This window comes from Stomoxys calcitrans, chromosome 4 (assembly GCF_963082655.1).
Source record: "Stomoxys calcitrans chromosome 4, idStoCalc2.1, whole genome shotgun sequence".
Lineage (NCBI taxonomy): Eukaryota > Metazoa > Arthropoda > Insecta > Diptera > Muscidae > Stomoxys > Stomoxys calcitrans.
In genome coordinates this window covers 115,512,788-115,527,894 of record NC_081555.1, presented here as the reverse complement: position 1 = coordinate 115,527,894, position 15,107 = coordinate 115,512,788, and the positions used below count along the sequence as shown (strand labels likewise).

Genomic DNA, 15,107 nt, shown 5'->3' with positions numbered 1-15,107 from the left:
GACGATCTGCGATATCATGGAAGGGTCACTGAGAAGGTTGTCGCGATGGGCTACCTAAAATAGGTTAAAGACTAATCCAAAGGAAGACGGAGCTGGTGCTCTTCACTCGTAGATATAAGATACCGGAATTCAGACTCTCGTCCCTAGAATGGGTGACACTGCGGCTGTCGAAAAAGGCAAAGTACCTTGGCATAGTCTTCGATTTGAAACTGTCCTAGAAGAGGAATACCGAGGAAAGGAGCCGTGAGGCACTGTGCGCTTTTTACTCCTGCAGGAGGATGTTTGGTAGGAAGTGGGGGGTAACCGCCAAGATGATTTATTGGATGTATACGGCCCTCGTGAGTAGAGCTGGCAAAAAATCGACTGAATATCGATTGCTATATTTCGCAAGAGTTAAATTTTGTGCAAAACTATACAAAAATAAGCACTTCGACTCTGAATGTATCCTTTAAGATACATTGCATCTGTAAAGGGGGCACTTTTCATCCCAGCCGGTACTGACCTATGGGGCACTGGTATGGTGGATGGCTGTAGAGAAGAGTACACGTGCGAGGGAGTTCGAAAAGGTTCTGAGACTGGCCTGCGTCGGGGTCTCAGGACACTGAGATCCGCACCGCAGGCAGGTATAGAAGCGATGCTGGATATGCTGCCAATTGAGGCCTATATTCGGAACTGTGCCGCTAAGGTCGCGCTTAAGTTGAGGGAGTCCGGCATGCTGAAGGAGGACGGTTGCGGCCACAGTTCGATTCTAGGTGCTATGAATGCGGTGGGTAGACTGAGGTGGATCTCCGAATACCTAGCACCAGTGCCGACTGGGGTGAGGGCAGAGATGAATGGAGAATGCTGTACTTGAGGATAATGAGACCTCGATCGACACCAATGGCTCCACGATAGAGTCAGGGACTGGATTGAGGGTCTACTCTGATGCACTCAATATCGGTATGTCTCTGAGTCTGCTGGACGAGAATGAGATTTCGATCGACACCGATGGCTCAAGAATAGAGTCAGGTATTGGATTGAGGGTCTACTCTGGCGCACTCAATATCGGTATGTCTCTGAGATAGCCGAACGAGTGAACGGTCTTTCAGGCAGAAGTCTGTGCCATTAAAGTAGCCGCAAGAGAAATTCTGGTAAGGGATGAGCACCACTGTGAAAACTGAACATAATACCCACCTTAAAGAAACAATTTCCATAAAATGTTCTCGAAAGACATCAAATAAAAGTTAAATTTTTTTTAGCCACAATTTTTGTAAGCAAAAAATAAGTAAAAGTGAGCTAAGTTTCGCCGGGCCGAATCTATATACCCTATTCCAAGGATCGTATTTGTTAAAATCTTTTCCCGGTATCTCTTTATAGCAAATAAAAGATAAGTATTGCTATGCTATTGGAGCTATACTTGGCTTGTATGTTGGACACCAAAGTAGATGCCTTTGTGCAAAATTTCAACCAAATCAGATAAGAATTACGCCCTGTAAGGGCTCAAGAGGTAAACTCGGGAGATCGGTTTATATTGGAGCTATATCAGATTATGTAGCGATTCAGACCGTACTTGGCACGCAGGTTAGAGGTCATAAAAAAAGTCTCTGTCTAAAATTTCAGATAAATCAGATAAGTAAGAGGCTCAAAAAATAAAATTGGGAGATCGGTTTATATGGGAGCTATATCAGATTTGGAAACGATTCCAACCATATTTAACATTTATGCTAAATCATTAGAAAAATTATCAAAATATTACTGTAATAGTCAAAAGCAGAATTTAATGAATTTTAAATTTCACATCTGTGCTATGCCATGTACCTTTCTCCCATAAATCATCCTTAATAGTTCCCTCAAATTCTTTAAATTATTCGAATCTCTTTGATTTCAAACACTGTTCTTAAGCTTTCTGCTTTCAAGTCCTTTACTTAACTTTTTTCTTTATTTTTTAAGCTTATTTCCATTAGCTTCTATGTTCTTCATTATACTATTGACTACTTTCACTTTGCTTTCTTAGAAATGGTTTTTGTTTATTTATAAACAATGAAAAGTGAGCGTAAAAGTGAAAGCAAAAAAAGAAAGTCCTAACAAATTGGATAGGGGAAACCTCTACATACGCCTACAAAATCGACAAGGCCTCTCTACTGAGGAACATAAAACATTGTCAGCGAATGTGGCGACATGAAGGACAGCCATCTTAAAAGTCTGCCTTAATAATAAATACAATTTGTTTCCATTTATTTATTTTTTGTCTTTTTTTTCTGCAATGTGATTTTGAGGTCTTACCGGCATTTGTTTGTGTTTTCATTTGTAGGCCTTTTTTGATGTTAGTCCAACACTGTTAAGAGATTGACATTTGAAGTTGTGGACAATTAGAAGATTTTATTTATGCAAAGACTATGTAAATGTATGAATATAATGTAATCGCATTACACATGAAATGAAGTGAATACATTTGCCACTTGTTTTATGGTAAATGTTTCAATAATTAGAAGCACGAAATTAATTAAATATTGTCTAAAGAAAAATCATAATGAAAATTTTTTGGAGACCAAAATCTCTTAAATTTTTTTTTTTTTTTTGAAGAAATTTTATTAAAAGCAAACATGTTTGAGAAATTTCCTTTAAATGCAATATTTCAGTTAATTTTTTTCCAAATCGAATAATTCTGTGAAACAAAGACTAATTTTAGCGAATTTTTCTCTCAAGTTTACATTTCAAGATAATTCTTTATGCATCCATTTTCAAACCTGTTTATTTATTCAAAACAAAATCCTCTTATATATAAAAACTAGTTGGACCCGACCCGCTCCGCTGCGCCTTCTTTCACTATCTTATTTTATCCGAGCCCTATGCTGGCACGGTCAGGAAGAAAGTCCTATTTAGGGGTACTGATACGGCCTTTCAGATAATTCGTCCCAATGTGCATATCATATATTTTGCTATGGTTGGTAAATATGTCCGGTATGGGGGTTTTTTTTTTGGAGTGTGGTGCACCAGATTCGTGCTCTAGTCTCAAATACCTTTCATTTGAGCCAAATATTGTCATTAAATGGTTTAAAATGTCATTCGGTCATTTTAAAAATTTTACCAAATTTCTATTTTTTTTTTATAAACAAACAAACTTTCGCGTAAATCGCCTCACCCATCTCCGAGATCTGGAAATTTGAGCTACATATTGCAATTTATTTCAGTCCTTTATTGTCGCGAAATACATGTCCTGCTGAATGGCAGGACGTGACCCAAATTCTTGAATCCTTATTCAACATTGGATTCGAACTCCACTGACTTAGACCTTTCTTTTAATTCACATATAATCCCGCTCGAACTACACGTCCTATTGAAGGGTATTTAGTGGGTGGGCCGCTCCCAGACTCTATCCCATTCGTAGCCAACTCCCAAAGACTTTTCATTTGATACCCATTTTGTGACGTTGGACATTCATGCCCGTTTAAGGGGTCTTGGGGTTGGGTAGGCTCCGTAGACACCTTGGACTAAATTCTTCGAACAGATATGTACTCTACTTTCATTTGATATCCATATTATCCCAATTGATAAATATGGACTGTTGAGGCGTTTTGGGGGGTGGGGAGGCCCCTTAGACAACAAGGAATACATTTTTATGTCAGATTTGTACTCTGCTTTTAAATACCTTTCATTTGATACCCATATTGCCCAAAGAGGTGAAAGAGCATTGTTGGGGGTGGGGAACCCCCCGGACACTTTGGACGAAATTTGTATACCAAGTTAGTACACTATTCTTAAATACCTTTCGTTTGATACCCATATTGTCCCAATCGGTAAACATGTCCGTGGGGGGGGGGGGGGTTTTGGGGTTGTGTGGCCCCTCAGACACCAAGAAATAAATTTTTATTTCAGATTTGTACTTTTAAATATTGGATTGCCCAAAAATTAATTGCGTCGGCGTTGAAAAATTTTTTCACAGCTTGTGACTCTGTAATTGCATTCTTTCTTCTGTCAGTTATCAGATGTTACTTTTGGCTTGCTTTAGACAAAAAGTGTAAAAAAAGTATATTTGATTAAAGTTCATTCTAAGTTTTATTAAAAATGCATTTACTTTTTTTTAAAAAATCCGCAATTACTTTTTGGGCAACCCAATACCTTTCATGATACCGGTGAAAGCGACCAAAGCAGTGAAAGAGCCTTGTTAGGGGTTTTTAGGGTAGGGGGACCCCCCGAACACATTGGACGAAATTTGTATACCAAGTTCGTACTCGACTCTTCAATACCTTTCATTTGATACCCCATATACCCGTATTGTCCAGAAAAATACAAATCTGATATCCAAATGTTGGACCAAGTTTCTGGGGGTCCAGCCCTTCCCCAAAACACCCCCAAATAGGACTTATTTACTGACCATGGCAATATGGGTGACAAATAAAAGGTATTTGAGTGTAGAATACGAATCGGGTATTCAAATGTGGGGGGACACCGCTTCCCAAAAACACCCCCAAACAGGACAAATTTACAACCATAGCAAAATGGGGCTCAAATGAAATGTCTTTGGGAGTAGACCATGAATCCATTATCTATATTCGGTAAAAGTGACTATGGGCCACCCCACCCCCGTTACATCATATAAATAGGACGTATTTGCTAACAATTGCTATATGGGGTTCAATTAGGAGATATTTTAGAGTAGAATAGATAGATATTTTCAAAGCCAAGTCACTGAGTGGCCGTCCCATCCACCAAAACCGAATGCGTTTGCCGTCTATGAAAATCTAAGCTCAAATAAAAGGTAATTAGGAGTAGACCACGAATCTGAAGTCAACATTCGGGACCTACTGTCTAGGAGTCGTCCCACCCCCCCAAATAGGACGTATTTGCTCGCCTTGGCAATTTGGGTCTTAAAGAGAGTGGAGCTCGATATTGATAGTTTTTAGGGCACATACCCCAAATCGGACATATTTGCTGACTTTTGCAATAAGGGGTTTAAATGAAAGGTATTTGAAATTATAAAACGAATATGATATCCAATGATGGGGCCAAAGGCATTATTGGGTTCAAATAAATGATATTTGAGAGTAGAGCACGAGGCTGATTTATTTTCAGGGCTTAGTTTTTGAGGGACCACCCCACTCCCCAAAACACACCTAAATCGTACATATTTACCTGCTAGGTCAGTGTGGGGCTCTAATGAAAGGTATTGGGGAATAGGGCAAGAAATTGACACCCACTTACGAGAACAATTTTCTAGGGGTCTACCCCTTCCCCAAAACAAACAGCAATTATTTACTGACCATCGCAAAATAGGGCGTAAATAAAGATATTTGGGAGTAGAATACAAATCGGATATCCAAATGTGGGACCATGTATTTGGGGCACAACCCCTTCCACAAAACACCCCTCAAATAGTACAAATTTACCGACCATGGTAATATGTGGCTCAAATGAAAGGTATTTGAGATTAGAAAACGAAATTGATAACCAATTTTGGGGCTAAGTTTTGGGATGACGCCTCATAAACTCCCCTTAAAACAATGGCAATATGGGGTTTAAATAAATAGTATGGTATATTACAGAAGAGCACGATGCTGGTATTTTGTTCAGGGATAAGTGTCTGTGGGACAACCTCACCTCCGAAAAAAAAAACGATAATCGGACATACTTTTTTCCCGATCATGGCAATATGGGACTCAAATGATAGGCATTTGGGAGTAGAGCACGATATTCATACCCCCTTTCAAGACCACCCCCTAATCCCTCCAACCACCACCCTGGGGTTCATTTCCACTACCAAAATCCCCATGAGAAAATCGGGCTCAAAATCCAAATTTAGATGACCCTAAAACCGCCGAGCGAATTCAGAGACCTACAAAGATCATCAGGGATTCAGATAAAGGCATTTAAATTGTTACACTGTTAGTCAAGCGATATACATATGCCATTTTCGTAGCTATTTAATTGTCGAAAATAATTATTTAAAGGGTACTTTTGTTCCACATAAAGTAAAAGACGCATGGACGCATTTAATTTTATAAATCATAATTTATTTCCACTTTCCTACCCATTTTGCTAGATTTTATTGTCATTTGCCAACTACCTATCATAACGATAATAGTCAATACGGTAATAAAATGACATATTATTAGAAGGTACAATAAATAATTTATGTTAAATATATAAAAATCCCTACATTTTCCTCTCATACATGGCCAAGCCTAAATAAGAGCATCTCAAAGTCGTACGGGAAAGAAAAAGAGCAAAAATAAGTATGTCTCATAACGTTGTTGAGAAAAAGTTGAATGAAGCAAACAAATGCCCTGGGAACCAATTATGCCAATAAACTCATAAAAATAAGAAAAGTAATTTTCAAAGAAATTTCGCCAGCATCAAGGGACTCTTGGCTTAGCTTGTTGGCTTGCCAAGTGGATGGTGCAATTCTTGAATGATTGAAAGAATGAATGGATGGCCCTTAGTCATTCAAAGCTACGCAATAAATATATTATTTTGTTAATAAGGTATATTCCTGTGCTTTGTTTCACATTCTCCCTTCATTTCTTTCCCGTTTCCTCCCTTTGCAGATTTCCTGAACGTGTGAATTGCTGGAATAAAGGAAAAAGTAACAACACCAACATCATCTCAAAATATGGGTAAGTAGAAGTGTTTTGCCAAACAAAAAAAAAAAAAATCTACCTACCTACCCGAAAGAGACCATATACCTACCTATAATTATTAATGGCTCGTATGAAGATATGTAATAAAATATTTATTTATTTCCATATGTTATTATCGTAAGGAGATTTGCTTCACCATATGCTATGGTATGTTGTTGGGTACCAACCATCCTGGGAATTGCCAAGTTATAAGTTTCCCTTTAGAAAAAAATGATTTTTAGCTAATAAGGATATCAAGAAAACCAGGAAGGAAGGGCAAAAGTCAGGCGGTGCCGACTGTGTATTACCCTACACCTACCCCACAAGTACAATGTGGAAGCTTTATCCAATTCTGAACTAATTTTTAAGGAACTCGGCAGATGTTTTAAGATGATTTTTAATCAATCCGTATCAAATTTCCAGCAAATATATTCAAACTGTAATAACTACGGTTGACAAATGACAACATCATTACCCAAAATCTGACGAATATATATCTAAATCTGAACCGATTTTGAGCAAATTTCTCAGATATTGTGGTAGTCGTCGATGAGAGCGTTGTGCAAGATTGGTCAAAAAATGTGCTAGTAGTGGCTCTTGAAGTGAAAATCGGGCGATATACATATATGACAGCTATATATAAATATAGACCGATTTCTTTGAAATTGACCAATAATGACCTGCGAAATTACGAGAGAATCATTTGTTAACTGATTCTCTCGTAATTTCGCAGGAGGGATATTCCTATGACGTCCGACATTACTGGTCAATTTCAAAGAAATCGGTCTACTTGCATTATTACTACAAATCGGACGAAAATATATATGGGAGCTATATCTAAATCTGAACCGATTTCGACCAAACTTCTCCTATATATTGGGGTAGCCGTCGAGGAAAGCGTTGTGCAAAATTTTGGGACGATTGATCAATAAATGCGCTTGCTGTGACTCCAGAAGTTAAAATCGGGCTATATATATATATATATATATATATATATATATATATATATATATATATATATATATATATATATATATATATATATATATATATATATATATATATATATATATATATATATATATGAGAGCTATATCTAAATCAGAACCTATTTCCATGAAATTCACCAGCAATGTCGAGAGTCATAAGAAAATGCTTCCTGCCGAATTTTGAGAGAATCGGTTAACATATGACAATTTTATTTCATTATTACAGCAGATCGGACGAATATATATATATATATGTGAGCTATGTCCAAATATGAACCGATTTTTTCCAATTTCAATAGGCTTCGTCTCCAGGCCGTTAAACATGCCTGTACCAAATTTGAAGACGATCGAATGAAATCTGCGACTTGTAGTTTGTACAAAAATTAACATGGACAAGTGGACAGACAGATGGACATAGCTAATTCGAATCAGAAAGTGATTCTGAGTCGAATCATTTTCTGATTCTGAGTCCAATCACTTTCTGATTCTAAGTCGTCCGGTATAGTTATCAATGGTTCTATCTCTCTTCCTTCCGTAGTCGTGTAGGGTATAACAAGTAATGATGTCATATATTCGGCAGGACGAACTTGGATATCAACTAGCATAGATATCTCGGGTGTATTCTCAGACGTCTGCCATTTCATAAATGTTTTCGGGCATTTGGCTAAACTACTTTTAAAATTTCTACCACTTTTTGAAGCATTAACAGACTACCTCTATTGATTATGAAATAGTAATCTAAACTGAGCATAAATCAAGTGGCAGCTTTCCGAACGTCTAAATAAAACAATGACCAACAATTTCAGCAAAAGACTTTAAATCGAGAGATCGGTATATATGTCAGCTATACCCATATCTGAACCGATCTAAGCCAAATTGAACAAGGATGTCGAAGGCCCTAACACAACTCACTGTCCCAAATTTTAGCGAAATCGGACAATAAACGCGCCTTTTATGGGTCCAAGACCTTAAGAAAGATGTCGAAATTGTGGCGAAATCGGACAACAAATGCGCCTTTTATTGGCCCAGGATCTTAAACCGAGATATCGGTCTATATGGCAGCTGTATCCAAATATAGACCGATCGGAGCCAAATTGATCAAGGATGTCGAAGGCCCTAACACAACTGACGATCCTAAGTTTTGGGAAAATGGGACAAAAAATGCGCTTTTAATGGGCCCAAGAACTTGAACCGAGAGATCTGTCTATATGGGAGCTATAGCCAAATCTAGACCGATCTGGCCCAAATTGAAGAAGAATATATATTCTTCGTCTCTCCTCGACATTCTCATTATACCATGTCCGTCCGTCCGTCTGTCGAAATCACAATAGCGGTCGAACGCGTAAAGCTAGCCGCTTGAAATTACAAAATTGCAGTGCCGTACCGAATTTGGTCAAGACCGGACCATATTTCGTTATAGCTCTTATAGGGGCATAAATTTTTAATTCTTAACTGGATTATGACGAAATGTGGATATATGGTCCATATGTATACCCTTCGTGATGGATATCCAAAGTTCGGCCCGGCCGATCTTAACGCCTTTTTACTTGTTTTATCATTCTGTTTGCAACAACCCCACAAAGTATATATTCATGATCGTCATAAAATTTTAAGACGGCCTAGCCATGCCCTGCCCCCCGTCTTACCGTCTATCTGTGGTAATCGTTCTACTGTCTTTAAAGATGAAAATATTAACCTGAAATTTCGTATAATTAATTTCTTTTACCATAGGCAGGATAAGTTCGAAGATGGTCTGTCCCATTTGTCTCATTAGCCGGACGTAGAATAGCGTTCCAGGCGCCTCGATCTTTTGCGCTCCTTCTATAATCTCTGACATCAAGTTTCGAGGTTTGTCTCACCACTTAATCACCACTTGATCACCCCTTTGTGTGCACTATCGTGATTGCCTTCAGAAGAATTCTGCGCTATTCTTCAGGCAACATGACCTAGCCAATGCAACCGTTGTATTTTGATACGTGTAACTATGCTTTTTGTCCGATTTGGCTGAAATTTTGCAGGTGATGTATAAACTGATATAGCTCCCATATAAACTGATCTCCCGATTTGACTTCTTGAGTCTTAACAAGCCGCAATTTTTGTTCGATCTGCCTGAAATTTTGCATGCCGTGTTCTGTTTCGACTTCCAACAACTGTGCTTAATTCGGTCCCAATCAGTCAATAACCTGATATAGCCCTTAAGTATACCGGTCTTTCCATCATCCTTGTTCGGTTCCTTGAAGCTTTAATTTTTGCTGGTTTCACAGAAGTTTGGTATGTTAAATAAAATAACGCCCTTCAAATAAAATTTATTTTGTATAAATTTTTAGCAGAATCCATGGTGGTGGGTTCCCAAGTTCCGGTCCGGCTGAAGTTAGCACAGTTTTACTTGTTATACAATATTATGAAAATTTGGTTTACGTGGATCAACCACGGATTAGAAATGACACCGTCTTAATATGCAGTAATAAAAGGAAGTCATTGCGTGCCAAGTTTGGCCCGTAATCGACGTTTTGGCTGATTAAAAAGCCGCTGGTTTGAGCCGATGTGTGAGAGCTCGCCTGATCATGATGAACAATGATTAAATTTTATCCTGTTTGTTTTTCGAATTTTTCCGAAGTCTTCAGACAAACAAATTGTGGCGTACCACTCAAAATCCTACCTTCCTCAAGCGGAACAGTCGCCACATGACCAGTTTTGCTGAATAAACAGACGACTATTTGCTTCGAAGTGGATTTCTCACGAACAATTTTCGTTGGATTTGGTTCGACATCGAAGATCCTCACGAGGGATCGTTGTTTTGTTTCGGGCTCATACGCACAGATCAATGATTCTTCATCTGTGACGTCTTTTAAAGCCACGCGATCGTATTTTTTAACGTTTCTTTGTAACACGACACGAGTCTTTTTTTGAGCGATGGCCAAATTGTGCGGGATCCAACGTGAACAAACCCTTTTTTGCGGTCAGATAATCATGCAATATCTAATGTATGCTAGTAAGAGAAATGCCCGATAAATGCCTTTCTTTTAAGGTATGTCATATGACGATCTTGCATTATAAGTTTAGGCACGGCATCAGTGTTCTCTGGTACAACGGTCGTTTTGGGAAGACCTTCACTGAATTAGTCTTTGAACGTGCGACGGCCACAATTTAATTCATTTAACCCGTTTTTCACAATGCTATAGAATGGTGGTTCATTGTCATACAAAGTTCATCTATGCACTATTGTCGTGATAATCCATGTTGAAAGTTGTGAAAAATGGTCGCACAAAAATGCTTACTGGTTAATTCCGTGTTTATACCCTCCACCATAAGATGTCGGTATACTAATTTTGTCATTCTGTTGATAACTCCTCGAAATATTCGTCCAAGACCGCAAAAGGTTTATATATTCTTGATCATAGTGACATTTTAAGTCGATCTAGCCATGTCCGTCCGTCCGTCAATTCATCTGTCAGTCGAAAGCACGCTGACTTGCGAAGTAGTAAAGCTAGTCACTTGAAATTATGCAAAAATACTTTTTATTAGTGTAGGTCGGTTGTGATTGTTAACAGGCCATATCAGTTCATGTTTTAATATTTCTGCCATAAAACCGATTTTTAATCTTGACTTCTTAAGCCACTAGAGGGCGCACTTCTTATCCGATTTGGCTGAAATTGTGCATGACACGATTCGTTATGACTTTCAACATCTATGCTAAATATAGTTTAAATCGGTCATAACCTGATATAGCTGCCATATAAAACAATCTGGGATCTTGATTTCTTTAGCTTTTATAGGGCACAATTCTTATCAGATTTGGCAGACATTTTGCAGTTTTAGTTTAGTTTAAGTTCTGTCCTCAATACTTGGCCCAGTAGGCTTCGCTAGAATCCTAGACAGACCAGTCGAAGGTCAGCTGAAGGTTCCGGACATGCGACTGATTGCAGCTACATGCAATCAATTTGGGTTCTTTTTTATGGTGCGGTTGGCCTTCATCATATGATCCGACCGGGAAATTTATGGGATGTGAGACGGTGCTTGTTGTCTACTCACAACTAATTTTCGTTTGAGATCCTTAATGGGGTGATAAATCTAGATGTATGGTTAGTCGGTTTTTGGTAGAACAGAATGTGGTTTAAGCAAAAATTCGTTTAAATTGCAAAGTGTTTCATACTGAGTATATAGCTTCTTGATCACCTACCCTACTTTGCATTTAAAAATATACAATGTTCTTAATTCTACTTATATTGTCACCTGCTTTCATACGATTTTCCGTGTGTGCGTGTGTGTATGTGTTGCAAGAACATACACTCTTAATCGCATATAACGTCTCTAGTTACATGTGTCAATAAGAATGTTATTCGAATTATAATGGCGTTATGTTCTACTGCGAACATTTGTACAATTAAATTAACATCTGTTTAACTATACTCCACAACAGGGAGAGAAAGACATAAAGAATAGAAAACTCCCACTTGTAGTTCACTATCCAACAATAGGACGAAGAGTGATATACTGTCATGTTATTTAAGTGCAAATGTCAAATACACTCCCCAGACATCTGAGGCCCCTGCTAACGTCCTTTGAATACATCAACGGCATTATGATAGCAGGCACTACATATTGTATTACTTGCATATGCATTCAGTCTCATCTGGTATAGTTGTTAATTATTCGTTGAAAACTGTATCTGTGGAAGCGTTGAAAGCATAAAATAGTAGGGGAAACTTGAAAAATTTAATGAAGGGGTGACGATTTGGAGTTCACTAGTTCATAATAATATAATTAGACATACTAACATTACATTTTTATACCCACCACCGAAATATGGGGATGAATTAATTTTGTCATTTCGTTTGCAGCACATAAAAATAATCTGTCGACCCTTGAAAAATCGAAGACGATCAAGCCATCTTCCCTTCTGTCCGTTTGTCTGTGGAAATCGCGCTATAAACTTTTAAATTTAAGATAATGAGCCGAAACTTTGCACAGATTTTTTTTTACCCATGGATAGGTGTTCGAAGATGGGTAGAGATGGACAATGGGTAAATACCCAAAAGGTATTTAACCAGTAAATTGGCCAAATGCATGGGTATATACACAAATACATACACCAAAAGCTGGGTATTTATAATTTTGCCATTATCTTAGCTATATAAAATATTTTGCAAATTTGATTTAGTATTCTTTGTATATTAACCTAACCTTCTTATCTCAATAAATTGGACTATAGTTATATATAGCCGCCTTATAGACCGATCTCCTGACTTAAAGTCTTGAGGCAAAAATTTGCCCATTTTATATATGATTTCGATGAAATTGGCACAGTGAGTTCTGGAAGATTACTTCAAATTCTATTGAAATGTGTTGCAGACCGGACCAAATTTGGATTAAGCAGCCTTACAGACCGGCCGCCCAATCTCCCGATATAAGGTATTAAGACCATAAAATATCCTTTCATTAAGCGATATCGATGAAATTTGTCAAAGTGAGTTCCGGCGCAAAACTTGATGCAACAAAGTAATGATCCGAATTGACGTTCCCTTCTCGAAGCGATCGTACATCTAACACGCTATTTGAATGCCTTCCATCTATTTTAACATGATTTGGTTTCTCCTGTTTAATTGGGTGACAGCCATGTGGCCATATGAATCCTTCGATGCTGGAATCCGATGGTGCTAACTATTGTACATGTTATTTGCCTCGTCAAAGTCTATCAGCATTAATCCATTATCGGAAGTTTCTTCGTTTATACTTAATTTTCCGACAATTAGGCCGAAGGTAACTTCCTCCTTAATCATGGGCAGGTTGTTTTCCCTATTTCATATCATGGCCTATGCCTTTGCGCTCTTAGACAAAATCTTAGGTCAGCTTGTCATTGTATTGAGTCGGCACATAGGCGCAAATAAGGCTGATGTTGAAGAATTTGTCCTTTAAAGGGATTGCGGCTAATCTCTTATTCACCGGCAGGGATTCAGAGCGTAGCGTAGCAGTCCTATTTTTGCCGTAGCGGGAGTGAAGCGGGAGCGTATATTTTTTTATTCGGAGCAGAGAGGTTTCCAAATTCAAAATCTCCTCCGCTCCGACAAAATAAAAATCTTTAAAATACACATTTTTTTGGTTTAACAAAAACTTACATTTTTTTAATAAAATGAGATAACTTTTGGGTTAACTTGCGTTATATCGTTATCGAAAATATATAAGAGAACAGATTTGTACCAGTTTTAAAAAGTTTCGTCTTAAAGTCAAAACAAGTAAAAACGAGCTAAATGTGGTAAGGCCGAATCTCGTGTACCAACCGTCAAGTTCTTTGCACGGTTTCTCTTATAGGCTGAAAACTAAAAACAACAAACCATGGATTTATATACCCGCCACCATAGGATCGAAATATCCATTTTCGACCCTACATAGTATATGTATATATTCTGGATTGTCGTAAAATTCTAAGACGATTTCCGTGTGACTGCCCGTCTGTTGTAATCATGCTATAGTCTTCCAAAATTCAAATATGAGCTATAGTTTGGCACAGATTCGTATTTTGTTAACACTCTGGTTAAGTTCTTGAACCAGCTATGGGGACTATATTTAAATATAGCTACCATATAGACCGATCTCCCGGCTTAAGGTCTTAAACCCATAAAAAGCCGCTTTTATTGTCCGATTTCACTGAAATTCGAAGTCGCGAGTTGTACTAGGCTCCCCCCATATCCGAAATTAGATATAGCTGCCATATAGAACAACGCACCGATTTAATGGCGCGTTTATCACCTGATTTTGTTGAAATTTAGAACATCCTGTCACAACCAATTTGGTCCAGATCGATCTTTATTAAGATATAGTTGCCATATAGACCCATCTGACGATTAAGGGTCTTAAACCCATATAATCCCCATTTGTTACACGATTTCGGTGAAATTTTAAACAGTGAGTTGCACTAGGCCTTTATGTGTCCGATCTGAACATAGTCCAGATCGGAAAAAATTTGTAAATATCCCTCATATAGATAGATCCGCCCATTTAGTGTCTTAAGCCCATAACAGCCGTATTTTTCTATTTCGCTGAAATTTAGAGCAATGAGTTGGACTAGATTTCCCGTTGTCTGAACCAAATTTGGTCAAGGTCGAACCATACTTTGATATAAATTTGGAACATGGAGTTGCATTAGACCACCCAATATCCGAACCGCGTATGGTCCAAACCAGACCATATTTGGATAAAGCTCCCATATGGTCGGATCTGCAGATCTGGGATCTGAAGCCATAACATCCTCATTTATAGCCTGGTTTCGTTGATGTTTTAGAGTGTGACTTATACAAACTTCTCGGTATCTGACCGAATATGATCCAAATTGGCCCATTGTTGAACATTAAAATAGATATAATAGGATTATAATAAAATAGCATAATAAATGTATCCATGGTGGTGGGTATCCAAAGTTCGGCACGGCCGAATTTGATGCGTTTTTACTTGTTCTTAAAAATTTGGTTAGAATTGCATTCGGCATATGCTTAGGAAGTAAAGTCGGATGATTTCTTCATATAGG

The 15,107-nt window shown here is 38.0% G+C and overlaps 1 protein-coding gene across 3 annotated transcripts in view; it reads left to right on the top strand.

Moving 5' to 3' along the window:
- LOC106081960 (uncharacterized) overlaps positions 1-15,107 on the top strand; it is a 612,487-nt gene that overhangs the window by 581,830 nt on the left and 15,550 nt on the right. For all 3 annotated transcript variants that reach the window (XR_009398108.1, XM_059367731.1, XM_059367730.1), the window contains one exon: positions 6,525-6,593. Coding sequence is in view for 2 of the 3 variants with exons in the window: in XM_059367731.1 (XP_059223714.1) it covers positions 6,590-6,593 (4 nt within the window). In the remaining variant the exon portion in view is untranslated. The remainder of the gene's footprint in view (positions 1-6,524; positions 6,594-15,107) is intronic.